The 25,363-nt window shown below is 48.3% G+C and overlaps 1 protein-coding gene across 1 annotated transcript in view; it reads right to left on the reverse strand.

The window, feature by feature from the left end:
- Window positions 1-13,680: 13,680 nt before the first annotated feature.
- Window positions 13,681-25,363, reverse strand: part of LOC126540739 (polypeptide N-acetylgalactosaminyltransferase 13-like) — a 38,897-nt gene continuing 27,214 nt past the window's right edge. The window contains exons 9-12 of the mRNA XM_050187584.3: window positions 17,886-18,028; window positions 17,048-17,161; window positions 16,417-16,557; window positions 13,681-14,636 (exon numbers count right to left, since the gene is read on the reverse strand). Coding sequence (XP_050043541.2) covers window positions 14,490-14,636; window positions 16,417-16,557; window positions 17,048-17,161; window positions 17,886-18,028 — 545 coding nt within the window. The 3' untranslated portion in view covers window positions 13,681-14,489. The remainder of the gene's footprint in view (window positions 14,637-16,416; window positions 16,558-17,047; window positions 17,162-17,885; window positions 18,029-25,363) is intronic.

The raw sequence follows: 25,363 nt of genomic DNA on the forward strand, positions 1-25,363 counted from the left end.
TTTTGTTAATTCGTTGAGTATGTGTTTTTGTTTCTCGAGTGAGTAATGTCTGCCTCTCTGAATGATACAGCTCAAGGACTAGAATAATGTTGACCCGCCTTGGTTGCTTAGTCGCTGTGGTGTTGGGCTGCTAAGCACGAGGTCGTGGGACTGAATCCCGGCCACGGTGGCCGCATTTCGATGAGGGCGAAATGCGAAAACACCAGCGTACTTAGATTTAGGTGCACATTAAAGAACCTCAGGTGATCTGAATTTCAGGAGTCCCCCCACTATGGCATGCATGCCTCGTAATCAAATTGGGATTATAGATTTAGATTTATTTCTCTCAAAACAAAGTACAGAAATGAGAGAGGACGGAAGGGAAAAAGCTGCCGGATGCAGCTTGAGGACCCCCTACGCCCTACAGAGCAGCAGTGTGGTGAAAAACAAAGGCAGTGCGACAGGTTGCAAAGTATACACAGAAACAGAATTCGAAATCACAATACTCGTAATCTATTGCATAATTGTAATTTTACACGTAATCTATTACATTGTCATGATTTTACACAATTAACGCAATTACACAGTTTCTTCGCCAATTCCCATTACACAATTCTAATGCCAACGTAGACAAAAATACAGATAAATAGAATTCATTCAAGTCCGCTACAATGCATTGTCATACAGTTACACAGGTGAGCTATTCATTCGAAGGCTCGAAAAGATTTATCAGTTCCATGGAAGTTTGTGTAGAAAGCAACCTAAGAGAAAAACGATTATCTTTGAGAACATTTAGGTACCTAGGCAGATTGTACGATAAAGATTGTGTGCAGTATTTGGTGTGACTTAATGGTAGGGTCCATGACATAGAGTGACGTACATCATATGTAGGTTCATGACGTACAAGTTGAAACATTGTTAGCATAAGGTTATTGTTCGTTGCTACAGCAGTTTTGTAAATGCAAAGAAGTTTGAACACATACAAGGTAGTTATACTTAAAATATTGAACTGCATGAAATATTCTCTAGTGTGAGCATTCCACGGTATATTAGCTATCAGCCTTACCGCACGCTTTTGTGCAATTAGAAGGCGCTGTTTATTGTGTTGTGTCGTTGTACCCCAAACTGTGTGCAATAAGTAATCACTGGCACTATGTATGAATTATATATGAGGAGTTTAACCTGTGTGGGAAGGGTTAACCTATGTTGACATAACACGCAATTTAACCTGTTCATTTTAGCACAAATATTTTCAATTCGTAGGTCCCAATTGAGTGTCTCGGAGAATATAACGCCAAGAGATTTTATACTGGATACAGTATCAATCTTGTCATTACCTAATAATAGTTCGATATCAGCACTTACTACTTTATTTTTTGTTCTATATATCACAGCCTTTGTTTTATTTGTATTAACTTTAAGACAATTTTTATTACACCAGTGACGCAAATGTTCCAAAAATTGGTTGCCACGGATGGATAACTCGGCTAGTGTGTTTCCTGTGGCAAGCATTGTAATATCATAAGCGTAAGCTACGAGATGAACCGGAAAGGGGGTATGAAAAATGTCATTTATATAAACTAAAAACAACAAAGGCCCTAAAATGCTTCCCTGTGGTACACCGGATAAGATGGGCTCAACATCTGATGAGGTTTCATTTAAACACACCATTTGTTTACGGTACTTTAGGTAAGACTATTAAAACAAGACTGATGCCCCTAATGCCATAGTGACTGAGTTTCTGAGATAATAGAAAGTGGTCAATTAGATCAAATGCTTTTGATAAGTCTATATATATATATATATATATATATATATATATATATATATATATCCCGAGAACAAGAAGCTTTTCTTCAAAGGCGGAAATTATAATTTCTTTTTGTTTAGTCAAAACCATCTCAGTCGATCTCTGTTTTCTAAATCCAAACTGGTAGTCAGAACAGAATGCTTACTTAGAAAGTTAGTCAACCGGCAATGAATAATTTTTTTCTAATGGTTTAGACAGTCCTGGAAGAATCGATATTGGTCTGTAATTGGAAAAATCAGAAACAGATCCACTTTTATGTATGGCAACAACCTTTACGATCTGCATTTGTTTTGGGAAGACGCCGGTACTTAAACAAAGGTTATAAATATATGCTAGTGTCGTTGCTAATAAGTCTATTACAAATTTAAATTGTTGGATTTGAAAACCATCTTTATCCTTGGATTTACTCGACCGGAGGTTCGAAAACACGATTATTATTTCAGATTCAGTAGTTGGAAACAAATAAGGTTTCGTGAACGCTTGGTGCCGCACAGGCATAACCGACAGGGACATCTGGTGCGACACAAAGTGATATTGTAATATTAATGAAAAACCTATTAAACTGGTTGGAAAGTTCCTTTCCGCATTCCGCATGATGGCGCATGAAACCCCATATTTAAATTTTTATGATTGTGTTATCTGCAACAGGCGATTTTTTAAAATTCTGTAAAACTTGATAACCTTGTATAACTCATCGTATGAATCTGCTGTTGTAATCAGATTAAAAGCGGCGCGCCGTCGTTGTCGTGCTGTGCGAGAAAAACTTGTTCTTTGGCCATCCATAGTCGGTATCTTATGGCAATGCGCTGGCTAGACCATAGAATAAAGAACAACGGCTAGACTGGCTCTGACAGTAGGCTGTTAACACAGTTTTTGGTTTTATATCAGTTTATAGTGCCCAAGCAATTTTCAGACGAATTTTCATGAAAAAAAAAAGTGCGTTAGGATCGGGCAAGTGAGATGGCATTTTTTGCTCGAGAGCTTCCTGGAACAAGCCAAAAATGGCGTTTTTTTTTTCCACGGGAGATGATATGTGTTCAATGCATTCACTGTACCTGTAAACTAGAATACTGGTAGTATTCTAGTTCACTATAACTGTACCCTAAGGGCCGCCAAGGCTTCCAGTAGTGGACTCGCCATTGTAGTCGGACGTGTGCATGATGACCAGTCAAGTTCGGATTATCCGGTAAAGGCTACTTCCAAGTTCGGTCCCATAGAAATGTGTGGGAGCAGCCAGAACCTTATGTCGGGATCGACTTAACCAGAGTTGAATTAACGGAAGCCGACTAGTAAAGTATGACAAAATTATTCTCTATTCATGCTTACATCAAATGATCTCCTTTATATAATATTGTTGCCTTTTTTTTTTAGTTCCATCCTAGTGATTGCTTTTGCATGAAAGGATGGCACCAGTGAAATCTCGTTACAACGATGTCGCATCCAAGACAAAAATACTTTAATTACATCCAATATTGCTTATAAGCATACACACTGCTGTCGGCAATATATATATATATATATATATATATATATATATATATATATATATATATATATTGTGGGGATGCGCGACTCACGCATCCCCTGATATGCTGTTTTCCCGCACGGCTCGCGTGGCGTGGCGCCCGTGGCGGTCGGAGTGGTACAAGCGCGGTGCGAGAGATGGCGCGAGTGTCGCGCCGCGGCGGGGTTACTCGGGCGCCGAGAGACAAGGCGCGTCCTCTTTGGGTTCGGGAAGCAAGCGGGACGACGCGCCGTGCCGCGCGTGCGCCGCCCATGCTTCTGCGAGACCGTCTCGCGTGGCCGCCTTGGACACCGTTCGCGTGACAATACGCGCGAGCGACCAGGCGTTGGGATCCAGCATGGGGCGAACATATTCGCTCGCTATCAGGTCGCGGTAAGTCGGACTTCTAGATTTGTCGCGCGCCCATCGGCATGTTTTGGGGATAGCAACTCAGCTAGCTGGCATCGATCTATGAAAGGTGCAATAAATGCCCTTGTGATTGTTTGCACTACTGTGTTGTCGTTCCTTTGTCACAAGAGTACGGAGGAGAACCCCCGTATCTCCCACAATATATATATATATATATATATATATATATATATATGTATATAGGGGCAGAGCCCCCCTCCCCCCCTTTGGCGAAGCCGAAGACTTTCCCCAGAAAAGATTCTGCTTAATGCTTTTTCTTGTGTGTGCGTGTGTGTGTGTGCGTGTGTGCGTGCGTGCGTGCGTGTGTGTGTGTGTGCGTGCGTGTGTGTGTGTGTGTGTGTGTGTGTGTGTGTGTGTGTGTGTGTGTGTGTGTGTGTGTGTGTGTGTGTGTGTGTGTGTGTGTGTGTGTGTGTGTGTGTGTGTGTAACTTCCCGATTGCCAATTCGGCTCATTTCGAAGTGGCACATTTACTTTCTTGAACGCATCGGTTTTGCCTTTTCTCTTCACGTGAGTCGCCTCCCGGTCTGTTTATTTCGATTTTATTTTATGCCATGAACCTCTTTTTGCAGCACGTATACACTCTCATGAAAACTAATGCCGTCACTTTAATTTGGCTTTGGTGCGAAGCGTGTTTCATGCGTGAAAAATAGCTGCGCGCGCACTCTTTCGACGCGGTTCGAGCAGAGCCAGGATTTTCAAACATTCTGTGCCTATTCCGTTGCTTTTCGCGTTTCGTGCGTGGTCGGAGCGGTGCTTCGGCCGCGTTATCAAAAGGCTTTTGTTATCAATGTGATAAGTCTGCCTCAAGAGCCGGATAATAAGTGCAACGTAGAGGTGAGAGGACCGAATAGCTGCGAAGCTGCGAAACCTGCTGTTGGCGGTACGTGCTCCTTCCGTACCATTATTAAGGCGATTCGCTGTCCCTTCCGGTTTGCGACAGGCAAAGCAGTTGCTTTCAGTCAGCTATTTGAGGGCGCTGCATTATAAATGCGTGTGGTGTAAGAGTTGTGGAGGTCGATCCCAGCGCTGGCATCCAGTTGTAAGGGTTGAAGGTCGTAGAGAGGAACTTGGGTGGACAGGACTATGCGACCAGGATTTATTTACATATTAACATTTGAACAAGATATACATTCGACAGTCTAGCGTGACTCCCAAATGGAGCCCGCAAGACGAAGCATACAACATGCGAGCACGAGGCTCCAAACACACCCAGCACACTGCTGGTCGAGCACGATGACGAGCACGCAGCTCACGAGCACGATCACAGAGCACGATGACGAGCACACAGCTCACGAGCACACCCTAGCGGCGGCAAACAGCTGCTTATAAACACTTCGTCTTCCCTAGATCCCTAGGTGAGGCACAAACGTTCGACGTCATCGCAGCCGAGCCGCCTTTGAGCGGTAGGGCTTACACACACACGTATGCACAGCTTTCACTGCCCCCACCGAGGCCAGACGGGCTTCGCAGAACTCGGGGCTTACTTCTTGACCAAAGAAGGCATCTCTTATTCCCCAAGCTGACCCCCGCAGCATGGCCGCCGGTTGTCCATTGTCTTGCGTCTTGAAAGGCGCGTGCGACGTTGCCGCCAGATACATTCCTTAGGGAACTCCCTTGCTCACAGCAGACCAGGTCGGCGGTGGTGGGTTCAGTAACAATAGTTGGTTGGCCGATCGCGTTTAGCCATAACGGCGCCGAGGGGGTGTTGAAGTGGCACCTCGAGGTCCCTACGAAATGAGTCACCGCAGCAATTATGGTAGGCTTCCATGGTTCTCTTCGGGGAAGCTCGCAACGCTCGCAGCTGCAACTGGCTGAGAAAACTTGCATGTTGCCACCTCGGCAGGCCATTCCTAAAGTGGGAGCGCAGTCACGTGGTATTTTTCATATTTCGTGAGGTTTATTTTCCCGTCGGAAAAAATTGTACGCAATTAGTGCGTCGCTGAAAACACCGCATTTAGATGTCATTTGGGGGTGCCTACAAATGACTCATTGACACTTTCATAATCAGGAGAGTACTTCTCGAGTTATATAATTAATCGCAGTTACCTAATTAAATCTCAGTAACGAAAAAGTTACTGGCGGCTACTACACTGTACTGGAAACAATATGCACTAGGTTTTATTCGAGTAAGGCAATTACTATTTTTTTTTTAAGTCTTGGGGCATGATATTTGGGATACCCTGTATAATTCACTCAGTAACCGAAATGAGGCCAAGCCGGATTCACTCGAAATCAGAATCAAGAGCATGCATGCGCAGCAGCGCTTATACTAGGACTCACAAAGAGAGAGAGCGCGAGATGCTGCAGTTTCTCTGGAAAGCCGAAGCATTATTAGTGATAGCAAAGTATAGAACAATTTCACAAAGGAAGATTACACCACCGAAAGCTAGGCGCCAGGTTCTTGGTAGTGCGAGAGGACTCAGGCTGTGAAATTGAACTCTCCTACTATGGGGTCTTGTATATACTCATATAAGGCCGTCACTTTAGTGGACTATTCTTCTACGCCACACAAAGTTTTTTTTTCAAGTGCAACTGTCACTAAAGGGTGTTCCACGTAATTTGAGCCAAACATTAAAAATATACATATGCCACGTAGTTTGATAGAACCAAGGCAATGTTGGCCGTCGCTTGGAGATGCTCAGATTATTTTTTTAATTCCGCCTAATTGGATCATTAGTCTTAATCAACCTCTCAAATATTATAATTAGATGAAAAGCACCAATAAGAAAATTGTAAAGCAACATGAAAAGCTCCCTATACAGCTTTCTGTTACTCAATACATGCTACATAAAAGTGCTTCCCCGAGCGTGAAAGAAGCCCGCAAATACACGCAAAATGGTCACGTGACTGGCCGCTCGAGGAACTTTGCGTGTATTCGCGAGCATCTTTCACGCTCGGAAAAACACTTTTAGAAGCACGTATGGAGCAACAGAAAGCTGTGTCGGGAGTTTTTCACGTTGCTTCACAATTTTCTCCTTGACACCTTTCATCTAATTATAATATTTCAGAAGTTGATTCATTAATCAATACTAATTTTCTAATTAGTCGAAATGAAGAAATAATCAGAGTACCTTAAAGCGACGGCAAACAACATTACCTTGGTTCTGTCCAGCTACGTGGTATTTGTATATTTTTAATGTTTGGCTCAAGTTACGTAGGACGACACCCTGTATTGTATATAGGGGGTTCGGGAAGTTAATAGGGCCCCAGCCCCCCCGGAAATAATTAAAACTTTCCGCTTATGGTGCCGATAATTACACAAACGTGTTGCACCATCCTAGTCGTGTGATCGACATGTAGGTTATGGGACAATAAAGCCAAACTGCGGGCCAAAACGCGGAAGCGCGTCTAGAAGGTCCCGTCCCAAGCTTCTCTGGCTGAGTATTGGACGTTTTGCTGGCATAATTGTACATAATTGAGCTGCGAGTTAAGATATATATTTGCTTTTCTGTAAATGACATTGTCTGAAATCTTATCATAAGAAGCCAACAAACACTGACACCAAGGACAACATAGGGGAAATTACTTGTGCTTAATAAATGAAATAAAGAAATGATATATAAATCGAAATGAAAGTGGATGAACAAACTTGAACGCGAAATGCGAAGGTTGTGGGATCGTTCCCCACCTGCGGCAAGTTGTCTTTTCATCCACTTTCATTTCCATTTATTTATCATTTATTTATTTCGTTTATTAAGCACAAGTAATTTTCCCTATATTGTCCTTGGTGTCAGTGTTTGTTGGCTTCTTATGGCATGACTAATAAAAATCGGGCCCCTCGGTGAACCCTCTTTCTTCTCGTTATTGTCTCAAATCTTGAATTTTCACTGTCCTTATTGACCCTTTTCGCGGCGATCCCGTGGGCGATGCCATGTCTGATCACGTGGTGACGCGTCCATTGCTTGCCTCAACTGCCTCCGTTGCCTCCGCGTTTACAATGGGTGTGAATGGTATTCTATGGTATGACGCCGGTGGCGGCTTAGCAAACCTCTATTTCGGGATATATCGTAGACGTTGACTGGGTGGGCGACACGAAGCCTTGGCCACAGCTTCAGAGAACACGCAAAAGCGCTTTGAAAGCTGATTACGCTCTGTCCAAACGACGCGAGCAGCGTATATGTGTTTATGTTAAAAGCGAGGCTAAATATGTATTCCGAGCTACCCAAACCTTGCGCTCATAAATTGAATCAGGATTAGCGTGTTTTTCTCTTCGTTCTTTATTTGGCAAATATTTTGAACCAGCGGCTTGTCACATTTCTGACATAGTAAATTTCCTTGGTGCGGTTGGTATCTGATTATGTCTGCCTAATCGCTCGGGGGTGTGCTCAGTTCCGATAGATTTGTTCTTGCTGCGCGCGAGGCTTGAAAAGTAGCCGTTTTGTAAACTGTAATACCTTCTAGCAAACATGTATTCTCGCTGCTAACTTGTTCACTCCTGTGGACCGTTAGGAAACATTCAGCTTCGACCATTCGTGTGCTGTTGGTGTAGTCCGCCATTTATTGTGCGTATAATGGTGTGCATGTATTCGTGTGCGCCCATTCACTTATTTACACGTTGGCGATAGAGTGGGCGTATGTTTTCGTGCCAGTTGGGGTAGATATGTGTTGATACTGTGCGCGAAACTTACCATGACGAGACGCGGCGCTACTCCCTTTGTCATTTTTAACGAGTGGTACTCACTCTTGCCGACGTTCCAGGACTGAAGCACTTTCTTTGAAGGTTAGCGATACAACGCGGGCGGATGAGGAAATTTCTGTATCCTCGAAGAAAACCGTACATCTCGAAGTGCCGGTAACACGTACGGACAAGGTTCATGGTTATATTGCGCTCAGTTTTACAAACACGATATTAAGGAAGGACGGGACGTGGACGGACGTAGCGCAAACTACCAACTCCGTCCACGTCCTGTCCTTCCTTAATATCGTGTTTGTAAAACTGAGCGCAATATAACCATGAACGTTCACCAACTAGCCCCCTTCATTGCTTTACTAAACGTACGGACAGTTGCAGCAACGGTCCACGAACTTGGCTACGCAGATTCATTCCATTCCTTACTATGTCAGTCACCATTTTAGCAGCCAACTACTGCACATGTCTTTAATCCAAATGATTTAATCCGGCATAATTGGATCACAGTGCGTTAGCGAAAACTCATTTGCATTTCCGAGAGCTGATCGCACAGAAACAAGGTGGAAGCGTAATGGTTTCGTATTCGTGCGCTGTCGTTGAGGCGACATACGAGCTAAATACGAGCCGCCGAAAGCGCCATCTAGTTTCTCTAGAACAAACCGCTCCGCGAAAAGGGTCAGTAGCAGTGGAATACTCAGTGAAATAAGCATCCCGAAGAATGTCTTTGATTTCTTTTTTTCATTATGTCAGATAACTCATTATGGCGTAAAGGTTTTACTGTACATGTGGATAAAATGGTTTGAAAGATCAGTTTGCCAAAAGGCTGTTGTCCTGTGCTTGGGTCCACGAGTAAGGGTTAGCATAAAATAATTCTTTACTGGAACATCATCAATGTGTGTGTTCCATTCTACATCACCTCGTACTTAATGACATCCATATTGGAAAACATGCTTTTTCGTTTCATGACCAGTTTTGTTACTTCTTTTTTATTTTAAATATTTTGAGAGCTGGGGGGGGGGGGGGGTGATCTTCACAAGTCACATCGAGCAAGAGATGTTAATCTTTTTTCAGTGGAAAAGTCTGGACATAATTTAATCTGAGTTATGTGCATGTGTTTGTGTGCGTGCGCATGTGCACGTGTAAACTTGCATCACCCCCTAGCTGTCAGCCCTCTGGTAAAACTTACAAGTTGCTTTTTTACTACTTTAAGCAAATCACATGAATGTTGCGGCACGGTCTATCTGCGCTCGTCGTTCTTGGTTGCGATCGCATATAAGCAAAGACCGCTGATAACGTAACTCGCTGGAGTTACGTGGACTGACACTGGTCTGCTCCGGACCACCATCAGTTGCACTTCGTTCCTGGAAGAGGCAAGACATGTGTCGAGTGAGCTCCTGAACAATACTTCGCAGTGCGGTGAATGCGGTTTAAATCATGGATCTTGGACCTCAAATAGGTGCGACGTGATTCTTGTTTCTCTCACATTTACCGCTAACTCGCCGCTTAGATTTGTTTGCTTTTATTCTTTTCGTTTTCAATTGACGCTTTCTTGACATTTTTTCTTGCACTCAGCGCCAAGCCGCAATTTTCACCGCTGGATACTGCCGAAGCGGTGCTAGTTAGGCGTAGCTGCATAGTACAACTTTGACGAGGCGGCAAGTCGTCGCACCAAGCTGGCCGTCAGTATGTTTGGATCATTAGATCTCTTCGATGATGGGCTGTGAAATCGCGCTCACGGGCTAGACCAGCGGCTGTAAGCCGAGTTCGGGTCCCCAGGAAATTTGCCGGCAGCTACTGTGAACGCTAAACTTAGTTTGTGTGCTAAGTAGGCGTAACGGCGAATGCTCTCGTGTACGCAGAAAGCTCCAAACGGAATGCATGCAACACAGCTTAATCTGACAGTCTCGCAGAGTAGCGCGCGCTCATCTGCACTTCGCGAAGGCGCGTGACCTACAACGGGCAGTGCGACAAGCGAAAGAGAAAGGCGCCCGGTCTCGATTATCGTGGTATTTCAAACACATCTATAAATGAAACGCCGCACAGCTCAGAATAAATTTTCCGTGCCCCTGGCGTTGTAAAAAGCAATGAAATTGATCTTACCAGTCAAGTTCATTTTTTTATTGCGACAGCAATTATATGGACGCCCCAGGTGAATTGTCGCCGTCGCCGTGATGTTCCGTATAAAGTAGAAGTGCGGTAACATCGCGGCTGCGCGTTCTATGCTGCAGGTGCGAGGGAAAGCTTGCGAGGGTGAGCCTAGTAGGATGGTGGCTTCATGCGGTGGTGTCGTCCCGCGCTCGCCAGGGAGGAAGGCAGGAAGGGCGTGCGCCGCTTTGTCACTCGCGCAAGAGGGAGCGGGGAGATGTGCGCGCGCTACGAGGGGACAGCTTCTTGCGCATCTCCTCTTCTACTCCAGCTGCGGTGGCTGAGCGCGGCCGCGCGCGCGCGTCCTATTTTGGAGGCAGTCAGCGCTGGCTTCGAAGGCTAGCCGTCCTGGGATAAGTTGCTGGCCTCTTCATCACGCTAATATTCTGACAGCGAGCGTCCGTGGTCAACGAGTGAGATGGGTTCGTGTTCTCTGTGCGCGCGTGACAACGCGCTTTTTAATTCAGTGGATAAGCGAATGTTTGCAGCTGTTTATGCAGCTAATAGAACGAGCAACCTTACTTCGTATAACTGTCTAGTAATTTGCTATCGCAATCAATGCTTCGCCTTTCGGACAAAACGATTACTTTTTTTTTCTTTCTTCGGACGGCGCATGACCACTTTCAGAGACATCACGTAACAGATGCAAATACCCACCACCGCATACCAAACTAAACAAGAAACAGGCGTTATCCTGGAGTCAATTGCGGACACACACGTATCCGAACCCGGCGATCCTTTACCTCTGCTACCCCGACATTTATTCATCCGACAAGTGTAAAGCGTGCGGAACCAGAGCGATGCAACACATGATGTGGGAATGCACCGGTAGCGAGCAGCAGGAGTCCCCGTCGAGCGGGGTAGACATGGCAGTCTCGAACCGAGGGGCGCGTTGGGAGGCGGCCCTGCTCAGTCACGACCTCGCCGATCAACTGTGGGCCGTCCGGCACGCCGAGGAAGCCGCCCGTGTCCAACGACTCGAGGCCGTCACCTGCTGGGGTGCTTATGGCCCCACACCGTCCAAATCGCCGGACATTTCGAATAAAGTTTTCACTCACTCGGACTGCGCGATTACTGCGGAGCTTTTGCAGAAAATTGGCTGGCGACTCTATTCTTTATCGAATATTGACATTCTATACAGTAATTTCGCACTCACAGTTGGGAGTCCCGAATCAAAGGCGAACCCATCATATAACCTATACAGCTGATTGCGAGAGCGCCGGCCTAGAAGCCTTGCGAGGCTAATAACAGCTGTGCTCCTTCTTTTCGTTGGCAAAAGCAAATTTTGCTTTTTTTCCCCTTGCAATAAGCTACGTCACATGAAGAGTTCGGTGTCTGTTTCGGGACTGCTGCCGCTTATGAATGCGAAATTAGCTTACTGGGCAACAAATTTGACGATCAATGTCTTTGAACAAAAGCACTCTAGAAGACTCAAGCAAAATTGGGTTGTCCTTGAAACGTATAACATAACACAGATGTAAATGTCACTGCGGCGACCACACGAAAATTAAAAAAGAATACCGATCCCATATAAGGTGGTAAATGGGAGGGTGCGCCTATTACCTGAGCCTCTGGTGTATTAACATACCTTTTGTTGCGATAGCAATTATATGGACACTCCAGACGCATTCTTGCCATCGTCGTCGTCGTCGTTGTGATGCTCCTTATAAAGTCCAAGGGCGCTAACGCCCTATGCTGATGTGCGAATGAAAGCGCACTAGGGGAGCCGACGATCGCGGCTCAATCTGGCGCGCGCAATACAAGAAAGCTGAGGGAAACGCGCCGTCTTCCGTAGTGCGAAAGACGGTGACGGATAGGAGGGAGGGTGGCGTTGCTCTCCCGCAGCAACTGCGTATTGTCCTCCTGTGAGAGACAGTTACGGCACTGCACTTATCTCTTCCATTCTCTCTAAAATCACACACACACACACACACACACACACACACACACACACACACACACACACACACACACACACACACACACACACACACACACACACACACACACACACACACACACACACACACACACACACACACACACACACACACACACACACACACACACGCACACACACACACACGCACACACACACACACGCACACACGCACACACGCACACACGCACACACGCACGCACGCACGCACACAGTGACGAATAGGAGGGAGGGTGGCGTTGCTCTCCCGCAGCAACTGCGTATTTCGCGAAGGCGCGCAAGGGAGGAAAGTGGGGAGGCAGCGCAGGAGGGAGGGGAGGAGGGGGGGGGCGTTCTACTCCGGCAGCAACTGCGTACTTTGCGCGGTCGCGCGCACCCCATCTTGAAAGCAATCTGCAGACGACTCATATGTTCGTGCGTGCTGTGTTTTCGCCGCTCAGTTTGCGTTAAAGTGATAACACGAAGGTCACTTCGCTCGCTGCTGCTGCCGCGCTTCCTCACGCCAGCGTTTTGACAGCGAATGTCCGCGCTCATCGAGTGTGATGTGTTCATGTCTGCCTGTGCGCGCTGACACTGTTCTTGTTATTATTTAGTACGTGAATTTTTAAAGTTCATACGGCTGGTTGATTATCCTACGTGTGGGGAAGCGGGAAAGAAATAAGAAGGAAGAAGAGTTATTGTGCGCGCACCCGGCACATAGATCTTCACTCACATACATAGTCACAAGCGCTCGTTTAGTCCGATTGTCTTCAAGAAGCGAATTAGTGCCTTGGTGGCCTAAGGCATATACAGGGTGCTTCACGTAACTTAATGAACCAAGGATTTAAAAACAAAGGAAAGTAGTAAACAGAGTGGATAACCGGGTTGTGGTGGCACCACCCGTATTTCTGGGGTTTCACGTGCCTAAATAACCGTCTGGTTATGAGGTACGCCGTAGTAAAAAATGCCGGGTTAATTTTGACCACCTGAGGTTCTTTAACGTGCGCCTAAACCTAAGTGCACAGAAGTTCTTGCGTTTCGCCCGCTATCGCAATTCGGCCGCCGTGGCGGGTATCGGACCCGCTACCTCGATCTCTGCAGCACAACGCCACGGGACCACCGCGGCGCGTTTTCTTGCGAACCGACAGTTCACTTTCCCAATGAGGAACACATATTTGCTCATTAGCAATAGGTCAGGAGAGCCCGGCTGCCATAGCCATTCCGTCTGAACTTCAGTGTTCGCAGTTGGTAACAGAATGGAAGTGTTGGAGTAAAAAAAAATATTTATTTACGTACATAAATACCTAGGGACACTAACAACCGTGTTCTTGAACGATAGGTCTTGCCTCTCGTGCTTCACCTCGTGCTTCATATTGACACTGTAACCTACAAGTCCACGTGTCAATATTTTACATGGCACTCACAAAATCTATTCGCGTTGCGGGAAGAGGCGCTGATGGTCTATGTATAGAAAGAGGTCTTAGAGCATGTTATATTGTCGTGCTATGTACACAGTCAAATAAGTGTGATGTGTGAAATAAGTGCTTCCATATAAATTAATAGAGAGGTTTCGCATAGCGGAGACGTACTGTCGCAAGTGTGTGCCAGGAGACGCAGACGCTAGCAGTAGCCCTGGTGGCGACATCTTGCGGCACTATGTCGAATCAAGGTACGAAGAAGCTGTATTGCAATGACCGACTCTGTTCCATTTATGTGCTGCCGCAACATCTCGGCCAAGACTTAATCATCAGCAATACTATTGTGCCTTTTTTTTTCATTCTTTTCGAATGAACGACTCATGCAAAGCAAGAACGCTTCTACAGCGCGTTATGATTGGTCACGAACTCACAGCGTCACCAGCTGACTTCGCAAGCGCTGGTGCTTGCTCGAAAACGGTTCTTTTTTTCTTTTCTGCGACACACGTTTGCGTCAATACGTTTCCGCTGTGTTAAACATAATGTAACAATGAAAGACGTTTTGACGTCGCTTTTCCTGGTCGAGTTCGGAAATAAAGCGTTAAAGGGGGACAAACGCTAGCGATTTCCGACGCCATCGACGCAGTCCGGAAGGCAGTCTATGCGAGTGTCTTCCAGTCGACGGACTCCATGATCCACTTCTGGCTTCGCCCACCGTTGCACTTCTGCACGCGGACGCCCTGCGGCCCGCGTCGACTGGGCAAGTCGAGGCAGAGCTTACTTGTCTTGTGCACAATTTCTTCAGTCTGGGACAGGAAAAAAAATTGACAGTAACTTAAGTACCATTACGTGAATTTAATGCGAAAGCATAACGACTTGTCTAATTAATTGGTTACGTCCATGATAGGTGACGTCATACATTGTAACGCGTCCTTCACAACTCTACCTTAGTCCATTTTCCTCTAATTTTTACCAACTTTAATCAAGCTTGGTCTAATTTGTATAAAGCTTAATCCACCTTAATCCGCTTTAATCCACCTTGCTCGTAATTTGTACCAACTTTAATCCACCTGAATCCGCTTTAATTCACCTTCATTTACTTTACTCTAACTTGTTCTAACTTTAATTCACTTTACTCTAATTCACTTTAAATCACATTAATTACCCATAATTACCTATAATTAAAGTTCTTATACCATTTACTATCTTCTGTATTACTACTGGCATCACACAAGACGCTGCTGACGTCACATTGATTTTTGGTATCACTCGTTGCGGACGACAGCAACGCCAGCTTTCCTGCCCTCACAGGACATATGCTCTCACATTAATTATAAGGGAGAGAAAGCTGTGGTGTTATGAACTGCAATGGGACAGGAGCCTGATCCGTCGTGTTGATTTAGCATGTAATGAATGAAATTCAATGACTCGAGCGATTCAGCCTGAAGCGCTCTATTGCGCAGGTTTTTTGCATATCCCTAACCCGTTAACTACACAGATATCACCCACCGCGTTGGCGCCATGGCTGTGGTATTCCGCCGCTGAGCACTAGGTTGCGAGTTCGATTGCAGCCGCGGCGGCCGCATTCCGACGCAATGCGAAAAGCGCTCGCGTACACCGTGCTTTCCGCGCACGTCAAGAAAGCCGCAGATGATCAAAAAATGAATACAGAGCTCCCGCCCGTTACGGCGTCTCTCATAGAGCCAGTGCCGGCTGTGAAATGTTAAACTCCACTAATCAGTCAGTTACGCCGAGTCTGTTTTTCTTAAAAGAAAAAAATAAGCGTGCACAATACAGAATGACTTTTTTTATGCCATATCCCGATTGGAAAATACGATATAGCGCGATTGGCTCTTATATTCATTGGAAATATATGTGAAACGCGTCCGCATTAAGAGCGCTGGAGGTTTCCTTCGGCACACGTGCGAGGTTCAAACGTTATTATACGAATTGGTTAGCAAGAAAAGGGGTCAAACGTGTAAGAGAAATTCGCAAGGCATATGACGCGACGAGTGATTCGTGGGGCCTAACATACCACGTCAGTCTATGGGGCTATGAGAGACGCTGTATAGCGATCGGGCTGCAGATTCATTTCGACCACCCGCATTTCTTTTAACGTGTACCTAAACCTAAGTATACGAGCGTTTTTTGCATTTAGCCCTCCTTGGGACTGTGGCCGCGTGGGCCAGGAGTTTAACCCTCGACCTCGTGCTCCATAGCAAAAGACATGACGAGTGCAGCTCGTCCCTGGCAAACAAAATACGCTGCAAGCAAGCTTCGTCTTTTGGTGATATTCCTTCAACCAAGGAATACAACTTTGGGCGTGGAGGCTCAAGTGTTGAAGAGGTCACATAATATTATGACTGGCTAATGGAAGTAGCACCCAGTTTTTTGTGCTCCCTCCGCCGATTCAAAGGGCAGCAAAAAGGGGGCTGTGACGTCATCTAGAAATGCACCCCGATGCGCCCGTTGGAAATTATTTGGACTTTATAAAAGCGATGATCACGCTTTAAGCGTCGTCCTGATTTTGGGAGCGACTAACTATACAAATTAAAACGCACGCGGCTTGTGGTATGTGGGTTTTACCTTAGGATCGTAGCACCACTTCTGCCGGGGTAGGTTATTGCAGGCGATCATGACCACGTTGGTGTTGGCTTGAGACTCCGGCGAGTCGAGACAGATGGCTTCGTCGGTCATTAGGAAACCTTCTTCGGTGAGCACGAAGTACTGCGAGAGAACAAAGCGTCAACAAAGCGCAAATTGTGAATGCTGCGTCACCTTAGCTTTCAAGAAGCGTTACGCGCAAACCGCCGGACTGACCTGCCGCTCTTACAAACTACATGTTGCTAACATTTCTACTCTACAAACTTTTATTCGATTACACGGGGCCTTGCCCGATATATGAAAATGTGGCTGTGATTACAACAGTGTTTTCTTTTTCTTCTTTCTCTTAAAAAAAATGAGAAGATTGCATATCCATTTATACAGCAACTTCTATACAGCTTCACTGATAATTCTGTAAGAAAGCGTATTGGATTGAGCGTACATTTAAGTGTAACGAAGCAACGCAAAAAGAATAAAAAATAGGGAACGAAGTCAGCTGTCATCGCTCAATTTCGTAACCTTCCCCCTCCTCTTTCTTTTTCTTCTTCCTTTTTAACGCTGTCTGTCTAAAATTGTCGATCGCACAATTGTGAAGTTTGTTGAGGATGCGTACCTGCATAGGGTAGTGTGTAAGCGAACATTCTTCAAGCACGACCTTCCCAACCGGCTGGTGATAACTCTTGGAGCTCGGCCGCACGAAGCACTTCCCGCTCTTCCTGTTTCTCACCTGGAAAGATGTGAGGCACTCGAATTGCAGCCCACTCGAACACAGAAGCATGCAGTTTAACCAAACAAGGCCTGCGGAAATTCACAAGGTGGAGGAAGTTTCGTGAAAGGGAAAGTTATTGGCGTAAACACGAAAGCACTTGACTGCGAGAATCAGTTCCCGAGATGTGGACGGTGCATATTACAAGATTAGAGCGCGCTGGAGGCCGTAGCGTTCAGTTTGAATTGCAATACAGATTTATAGGCACATGTGAGTTGTCGGGAGATCCTAAAACTGGATCCTGCAGTCTTCACGCGTTCGTTATTAACAACTGCGCGATAAACTCGGAGGGTGAGAGGAACGAGACGCCGTTCGACATGAACACATCGTCCTGTTCCACTCGTCCTTGTCTCTTTCACTGTCCCAATTTATCACTATGTTGTGAACAATAACCCAGAACGATTTTTTGCGCGTTACTAGTATCTTAAACGTTCACGCGTGCTTTCCTTATTATTTTTTAAATTTTTTATTGTTATTTTTTGTCCGTGCATATACCGGCAAATTTAGACTGGAGACGACTTATGGCCCTGTAGATTGTTGTTTTCCTGTCTCAGTCGTGCGTCTCCTTTCGACTCGTACGTTTTTCAAAAGCGTGAACACAACCATCCGCAAGCTTGTTTTCTCTCCTTTTTTCTTTCTCATTCTTTTTTCTTGTGTGGTTCCTGGTGATGCAGCTACCGCGTACCTTTCCGAAGAATCTGCTGTCACCGGGCAGGAAGTTTTCCGGCCATACGTTCTCCAGATACCAACGGAAGCTCTTGCAGTGCAGTTTTTCTCGAAGCTTCTTGCGCTCTGCCACATCTTGCGGGGTGTAACTCTTCCTCATCTCTGCGAAAACCAGGACACAACGAACACGCTCAGCCAGATATGCGTTTGCATATAGTAAATGCCCACATGTGCGCCTTTGTAATAGGTTGGCGCAAGTATTCTTACACAACATGTGTTCTTATGCTATGCCCGTGGTCGCGGAGTTGGGTATTCGCCTACTAGTATCTTCTGTTCACGAAATCGCGGGTGCGACCAGTTACGTGAGCCAGTACACGCGTAGGAAAATAACCCGAAATTGAAACCACACATATTTTAAGGGGTCTTGTACAAAAATAGTCAACCTCGGACTACGATCGCCTTGAAGATTGCAATGTATATATTGTTTAAAACGTTCATAATTGCAATCATAGATAAGAAAATTTTGTAAACACCTGCGGATCCTTCTTTTTAATGTGTACGAAAAACATTTGTTCGCTCGGCCAAATACTAATGTTCCGCATATATAATTGTGGATAGGATAGGAATAAACTTTATTTGTCCAACGGTTGTTGATGTTGGTGCCCGGGGCTAGGCTGCCAGGGGTCCATCGCCCGAGGAAAATCTTTCGAGATCCTCGGCAACGGCCCTGGCCCGCTGGACGGCCCACTCCTGGTCTTCGGGTGCCTCGCTGAGGAGGGCGGCTTGCCATCTCTCAGCGAGGCGCCCCGCTTCAGAGGGTTCTGCTGTTGTATTCCCCCTTCCTCTTCGTCCTTGTTCCACGTGGCGTCGGCATTCCCAAAGCACATGGGCCATATCGGCCCGTTCGTGCTCGCACCACGGGCAGCCGGGCGACGGATGCAGCGCGGGCCACAGGCGGTGCAGGTGGTAGGGGTTGGTGAAAGTGCCCGTCTGCAACCGTCTCAGGTCGATCGCCTGGGACCTGTCTAGGCGCCCGTGGGGTTGTGGATATTTTCTTCGTTCTTTCCTATAGTGACCAAGCACCTCCCGGTACGTTGCCGGAAACTCCTTGACATCGCAGTCGGCGTCCGCGTGATCCTCAGCTCCGTCCGCCGCGATTTGTGTTGTATTGGTAACAACAGCGGCCGCGCCAGACGGGGTGGCAGCCGCCGTCGCCGTCACTCCTCCGCTGGGGTCCCGCACAACAACGGCAGCGGCTGCCCTCTGGGTGACCGCGTCGCGGCGGGTAAGCTGCCTCGCGACGAGGTGGGCGCGCTCGTTGTGGTTGGGTGGAGTGTCGTTGCGTCTTCGGCCGTTAGCATTGTTGATGTCATTATTGTCGTGACTGTTGTTGTTGTTACTGCCAAGCTCCCCGACGTGCGCGGGGAACCACTTGAGGGACTTGTTTGTAATCGTGCCGGATCCGAAGTCCCCGACCCGGGCGTTGAGCATGCGTGCCACATCCGCGGACACCCAACCTTTGGTGTAATTCCGAATCACTGACTTGGAGTCGCTGATGATCAAGTTATCCTCCGCACCTCCGTGGAGTAACGCGAGGGCTATGGCCATCTCTTCCGCTGCTTCGGCCGACGGCAGCCTCGCTGATGCCGTGACTCGGATCGTTCCCTTTGTATCTACGACTGCCATGGAGAAGGCGGGACACCGTCGGTATTCGGGTATCCTCCCTCGTCGTGACGCGGACGCCCAAACGACGAGCGTCTAGCACGGCCTGCGGAAGGGGCCCTTTCTTGCGCGGCCTGTGGAGCAGGATCTCCGACTTGTCGGGTGAGCAGATGAGTCCCGTGTCTTCGAGGTGCCGCTCCACCTCCCGGACGGCCCGCTGCAGTCGGTCTTGCATTTCGCCGACGCTCGTGTTCTCCGTGGTCCACACCGTCACGTCATCTGCGTATATCGTATGATTGATACCCTCTATCGCGTCAAGACGCTCCGGCAGGCCGATCATGACGAGGTTGAAAAGCATGGGGGAGAGTACGGAGCCCTGCGGCGTTCCCGCACCACCCATTCGGACCGTTCGTGGTGGGGCCCCGCCGATCTTGACTGTCGCCTCGCGCCCATTCAGGAAGCTGCTGACATATCGGTGGAACCTCGCCCCGAGATCAAGTCGGCTGATCTTGTCCAGTATGGCCATGTGCTTCACAGTGTCGAAGGCGCTCTTGAGGTCTAGCCCGAGTAGGGCGCGCACGTGCGTGCTCGGAGCGTTCACGACCTGTTCCTTGATCTGCAGCATGGCGTCCTGCGTTGAAAGTCCCTTCCGGAAACCGATGATGTGGGTGCCGAAGGCGTCCTGCTTCTCGAGCAGCGTCGTCACCCTGTTAAGGCAGGCATGCTCCATCACTTTCCCGACGCAGGACGTGAGGGAGATCGGCCTCATGTTTCGGACCTCCAGCGGTTTGCCCGGCTTTGGTATCAGTATAACGTCCGCGGTCTTCCACTCTTGCGGAATTTGGCCCTCCTTCCAGCACGCGTTGATGTACTAGCAGAGCTTCTCGATGGCGTCGTCGTTCAGGTTCCTCAGGATTTTGTTGGTGATCCTGTCAGGACCGGGCGCCGAGTTGGTCATCAGTAGCTGGAGGACCGTTCTAATTTCCTGCACGGAAAAGTCCGCGTCCAGCTCCTCGTTGGGAGCCCCGCAGTACTCTGGGTGACTCTGCCCTTCCGGGCGTGCGAGGTGCGTCTGCACGATCTCTTCCGCGAAGGCCTCTGGGTCGTCCTTGTACTTGTGTCGCAGCTCGGCCATCTCTGTACGGGTCGCCGTTCTCGTACTTGCCGGGTCGAGCAGGTGCCTGAGAATCTTCCAGGTGCGTCCAGCGCTCATGTTCCCGTTCATCGTGTCGCACAGATCCTGCCATTCTTGCTCGCACAGGCGGGCGCAATGCGTCTCGATCTCCCGGTTGATTTCGGCGATCTTCTTGCGTATCTTCCTGTTGAGTTTTTGCCTACTCGCTCTCCGTTGCATGGATTTCTTGGCCGCAACAAGATGTGCCAGCCGGCTGTCCACTCTGGACGGTTGGGGAGCGCCGTCGCCCACGGCTCCGCGGGACCTGTCTGCCTCTTTGGGTGGTTCTTGTCGCCAGTCCGTCCATTCTACCTCATCGGTGGCTTTCTCTACGTCCGCGAGTAGTACTCTGCACCATTCGCTGATGTCTTTGATCGGGCCCACCTTCTTGTCTTGCTCTCTATTTTTCTGGAATCTGTCCCAGTCTACGATTCTCGCCTTTCGGCAGACGCCCTCTTCGCTTTCATCCTCTCCCACGGTCACGCACAGGATCCTGTGGTCACTCCCCAGGTCCTCGAAGGAGTTCGACCAAGTGACCACGCCCGCGCCTGACCAGACGGAGAGGTCGGGGGACGTGTCGCGGCACACTCCCTGTCCGATCCTGGTGTGCGAAGCAGGTTCGTTGAGTACAGTCAGGCCGAGCTCGTCCAACAGTCCGGCTAGCCTCTTCCCTTTCGGCGAGTCGGCTCCGTATCCCCATTGCGTGTGCGGCGCATTGAAGTCTCCGCATATCAGCAAGGGACTGGAGGCGGCCTTGGACATCGCTTCGCGAAAGAGGGCGTCGAAAGTGTGAGTGCGGTATCTTTGCGAGGGGGAGCTATATACGTTGAGCACGAAAAGGCCGGTTTTCCTACTTCCAATACTCGGCACGACTTCGATCAGTACATGGTCTATGTCCGACTCTTCGTGGAGCACGAGTTCGTGTTCGATGAAGGCCATCCCGCGCTTAACCAGGGTGCACACCTTGGCGTCCCTCCCCATGGATTCGTAGGGGGGACCGCACGTCACATAACCCGGGAGCTGGGCCCGATCGAAAGGTTCTTGCAAGGCAATCCCGACAGGAAGTTTGTTATTGGCAAGCGTTTTCATGTATTGCACCATCGTTGCTTTCTTGTTTTTGAAGCCCCTGCAATTCCACTGCCAGACTATGCGTCTATTGTCGGACTTGCGGGACACAGCCATGATTGTTATGCAGAGGTGTTGGGAGGACACAACTGTCCGTGCGTCCCTCCTGCCCCGGTGCGTGTGGTGTTGGCGTTGTTGTCGCAGGCGAGGATGGTCGGTGCGTTTACCGCTTGTGACGATGGTACCCCGGCCCTTCCAGGCAAGTGGTGGTTATGTTGCTGTTGCTTCAGCTGCATCGTCCCGTGTTCCAGATCTTCGATTCGCTGATTCATGGCCGCGAGCTGGGTGTTAACCGCTGCGTACTGCGCGTTCCGTCCCGCGTCGGATTCGTTCAGCCTTGTCAGGAGTATGTCAAACATTCGCTCCGTCTTGTCCGTCAGTTTGTTCACCATCTCTTCGATCGCGTCTATCTTTCTGGCTCCTGACCTGGGACTCTTCAGTGCTTGTGCGTGGTCCAAAGTGTCTTCCGTAGGTGGCGTATCGCTTGTGCCCTTGCGCTTGGAGCCCGCCGCTGCCGGCGCTTCTTCTTCGCCGCAACACATGTCTATCTGGCCTACTTCGCCTCCTGTCGCGGTCGCACCGCATCGCTCGGCGGCCTCGCGGGAGGTGAAAGAGGAGTTCCTCTCATGAGGGGATTCTCTCATGCCCTTCAAGATTTCGCTGAGCGTCTGTTGTAGCTCGTCGATTTTCCTCGCTGATTGTTCGTTCTGCTTTCTGGCCCTGCCCAGCGCTTCTAGAAGTTCCTTATTCTCTCGCTCCATTTTCTCCATCCTCGCCGCCAGGAGGGAGTCGGGGGCTTCCCTCGTGCTGCCAGAAAGGGGGGTGCTCTCTACAGAGTATCCATTTCTTTCCGCGACTATGTCGGACCAGGTGACCTTGCGCGGCCCTGTCTGTATCTCGCCATGTGTGGCCCGCACGCTGTCTGGCATGGGGCGGTTTCGGTTTCGGCTGCGGCTTCCACTCCGACTCCGGCTTCGACTTCTGTTCTTAGGTTTGTTACGACTTCGGCTACGTCTTCTTATCGGCGAGAGGGATCCGGATCTCGAGCGACTTTGGCCTTTTCCCTGCGCCATACTGTACCCCGATGGTGATAGGGTCCGCTGAGGGGTCTTTCCTCCTTCCAATGTGTGTTCCTTTTCTTCTCTGCTTCTCGCCCGCCACCTTCTCTCCTTCACTATGTGTGGCAACTTATATTTGGCCTTGCACATTCGGTCGGCCGTGGGGTGCGCCTCGCCGCAGATCCGGCACTTGGGCGTGCACTCGCGTTCGATGCTCGGGTTCTTCGACCCGCAGGCCGGGCATAGTTTGATTTCCGGTCTAGGGCATACGTCGGGTCGGTGGCCGAGCCTGCCGCACTCTTTGCAAAAGTCAATCTGTTTCCTATACAATGATACTCTTATCATGATGCTATTGAAGTAAGCCCATGTGGGGACTCTGTTTCCCTCATACAGCAATATCACGGTGGTCGTACTGCCGAGCCGCTTGGCGTATGTTAAAGAGGGGTTTCTCGAGTTCACCAGAGCATGCATGAGCTGGTCTTGCGTATACTTCATGGGAATGTTGCGGATAATCCCTTTTGCCATTTGCTCGGGCGCCGAAACGTACGCGTCGGTCTCGTGCCTCTTTCCGTTGATCGTCAAAACCTTGATCTTAGCGATTTTCGTCGCAGTTGTCTCGTCCGGTGTGCTTATCACCAGCATGTTTTGCATGGCATTGGGACAGATCGTGATCATCTCGTCGTCGCCCACTACCGCTTCTTTGCGTATCGCCTCGTCGAGACTCGTTCCGCACGTGTTCCTTATATTCAGCCCGTCTTTCGGTCGAACAATTATCTTGATATCATTCCTGGGTAGTCTGGGCATCCTACTTGCTCGTAGAACTTTGTTCACTATGCTTCGGCCGCCTCGGGACATCGGGCTTCGCGAGCGGGTGTCGTCCTTTCCCGCCATCTGGGTAGCATTCGTGCGGTGCCTTCTTCTGTGTGTAACTTCGACCCAACCGTCCACAACGCCTTCAGCGTCTTCTCCCACGGAAACGCGTTTTGCGTCGTTGGGTCCGTTATCCGGGGTCTCCCCAGTTCCTGCCTCGTCTATCTCCATCTCGGTGGTATTTCGTTCAAACCCCGAGTCCAGCGAAGGATGCGCCAGGCCTAACCGTCGTTAGGCCTGGCCTCGCTCACACGGGACTCGTGTGATTTTCATGCCGTAAAAACTCGCAAAGTTCACGCTCACCCAAAAAGTTGGTATCCCTGGGTTCGCGATGACTTTATCTTTCAGATGATATGCCGCTTTCGTGTGTAGGACGCAAAATAACTGCGGAAACACTCATAAATCGATGGAGCCGAGAAGCTTCCGCTCCCACTGGCGACTTCTTCTTTCTCGTCCGTATCTATATAATTGTGCAGCTGCTGTATTTATTTTCAGTTAAATAATGTTAACTGCGCTAAACGCTCTTTGTAGCGTGGTAGTACTTTCGCGAAGAGCGGTCTTTTTATTTTCTATAGCTAGTATAGATGCTACCACTTGCGACGCGACACGGAGGTGCTTGCGAGCGTACGCAACTTTCCGGAAATGTGGCTTCACCACAACAAGATCCTTCTTGTGGAGAAACCATCTTTATATTTGTTACAATTTTACACTGGCCGCCTTGTATAGCGTGGTCGTACTTTCGTGCCTAGCAGTCGTTCACGGGCGACAGCCTGAAGATGGTACAGCCTACGACTCTCCGTGCAAGTTGTCCCTGCGTGCCCGCGTAGGCCGGTCGCAATATGATTGCAAGGCCTGCACCTTTTTCTCTTGATTATCTTCTTTATATTCTTGTGCCCACCTTTTCCTGCCCGGCTAACCACACTGCTTGTCAATAAAGATCTATCTATCTATCTATCTATCTATCTATCTATCTATCTATCTATCTATCTATCTATCTATCTATCTATCTATCTATCTATCTATCTATCTATCTAGCTATCTATCTATCTAATCTATCTATCTATCTATCTATCTATCTATCTATCTATCTATCTATCTATCTATCTATCTATCTATCTATCTATCTATCTATCTATCTATCTATCTATCTATCTATCTATCTATCTATCTATCTATCTATCTATCCATCTATCCATCTATCCATCCATCCATCCATCCATCCTAATCTCGCGAAGTAGCTCTACAAATCTGGCTTCACCACAGCAAAAGTACTTGCGGGGTAAACCTACTTTACTTGTTTGTTTGTTTTTTAACTGCCGCGCACAGCAGCGTTTTCATAGGTGATATCCTGCAGATGCTCTCTCTTTCGACACGTCGCAGAGGCCGTTCCTGTAGTCGTATTCTCGCACGGTCACTTTCGGCGATATCACTTTCAGTGCATGCTTACTGGCTGGTTGAGCAAAACCGGATCATCTGATTGGCTGGTTGAGCACTACGTCACGCGAAGGCGATAGTATCGCCGAAAGTGATCGACCGAGTGAGTATACGTCCCCCCTGCATGTGGCCGCACGTAGATTGCTGAAAATCTGGCTTCACCACAATGAGAGT

The sequence above is a fragment of the Dermacentor andersoni genome, chromosome 2 (assembly GCF_023375885.2).
Source record: "Dermacentor andersoni chromosome 2, qqDerAnde1_hic_scaffold, whole genome shotgun sequence".
NCBI classification, from domain to species: domain Eukaryota; kingdom Metazoa; phylum Arthropoda; class Arachnida; order Ixodida; family Ixodidae; genus Dermacentor; species Dermacentor andersoni.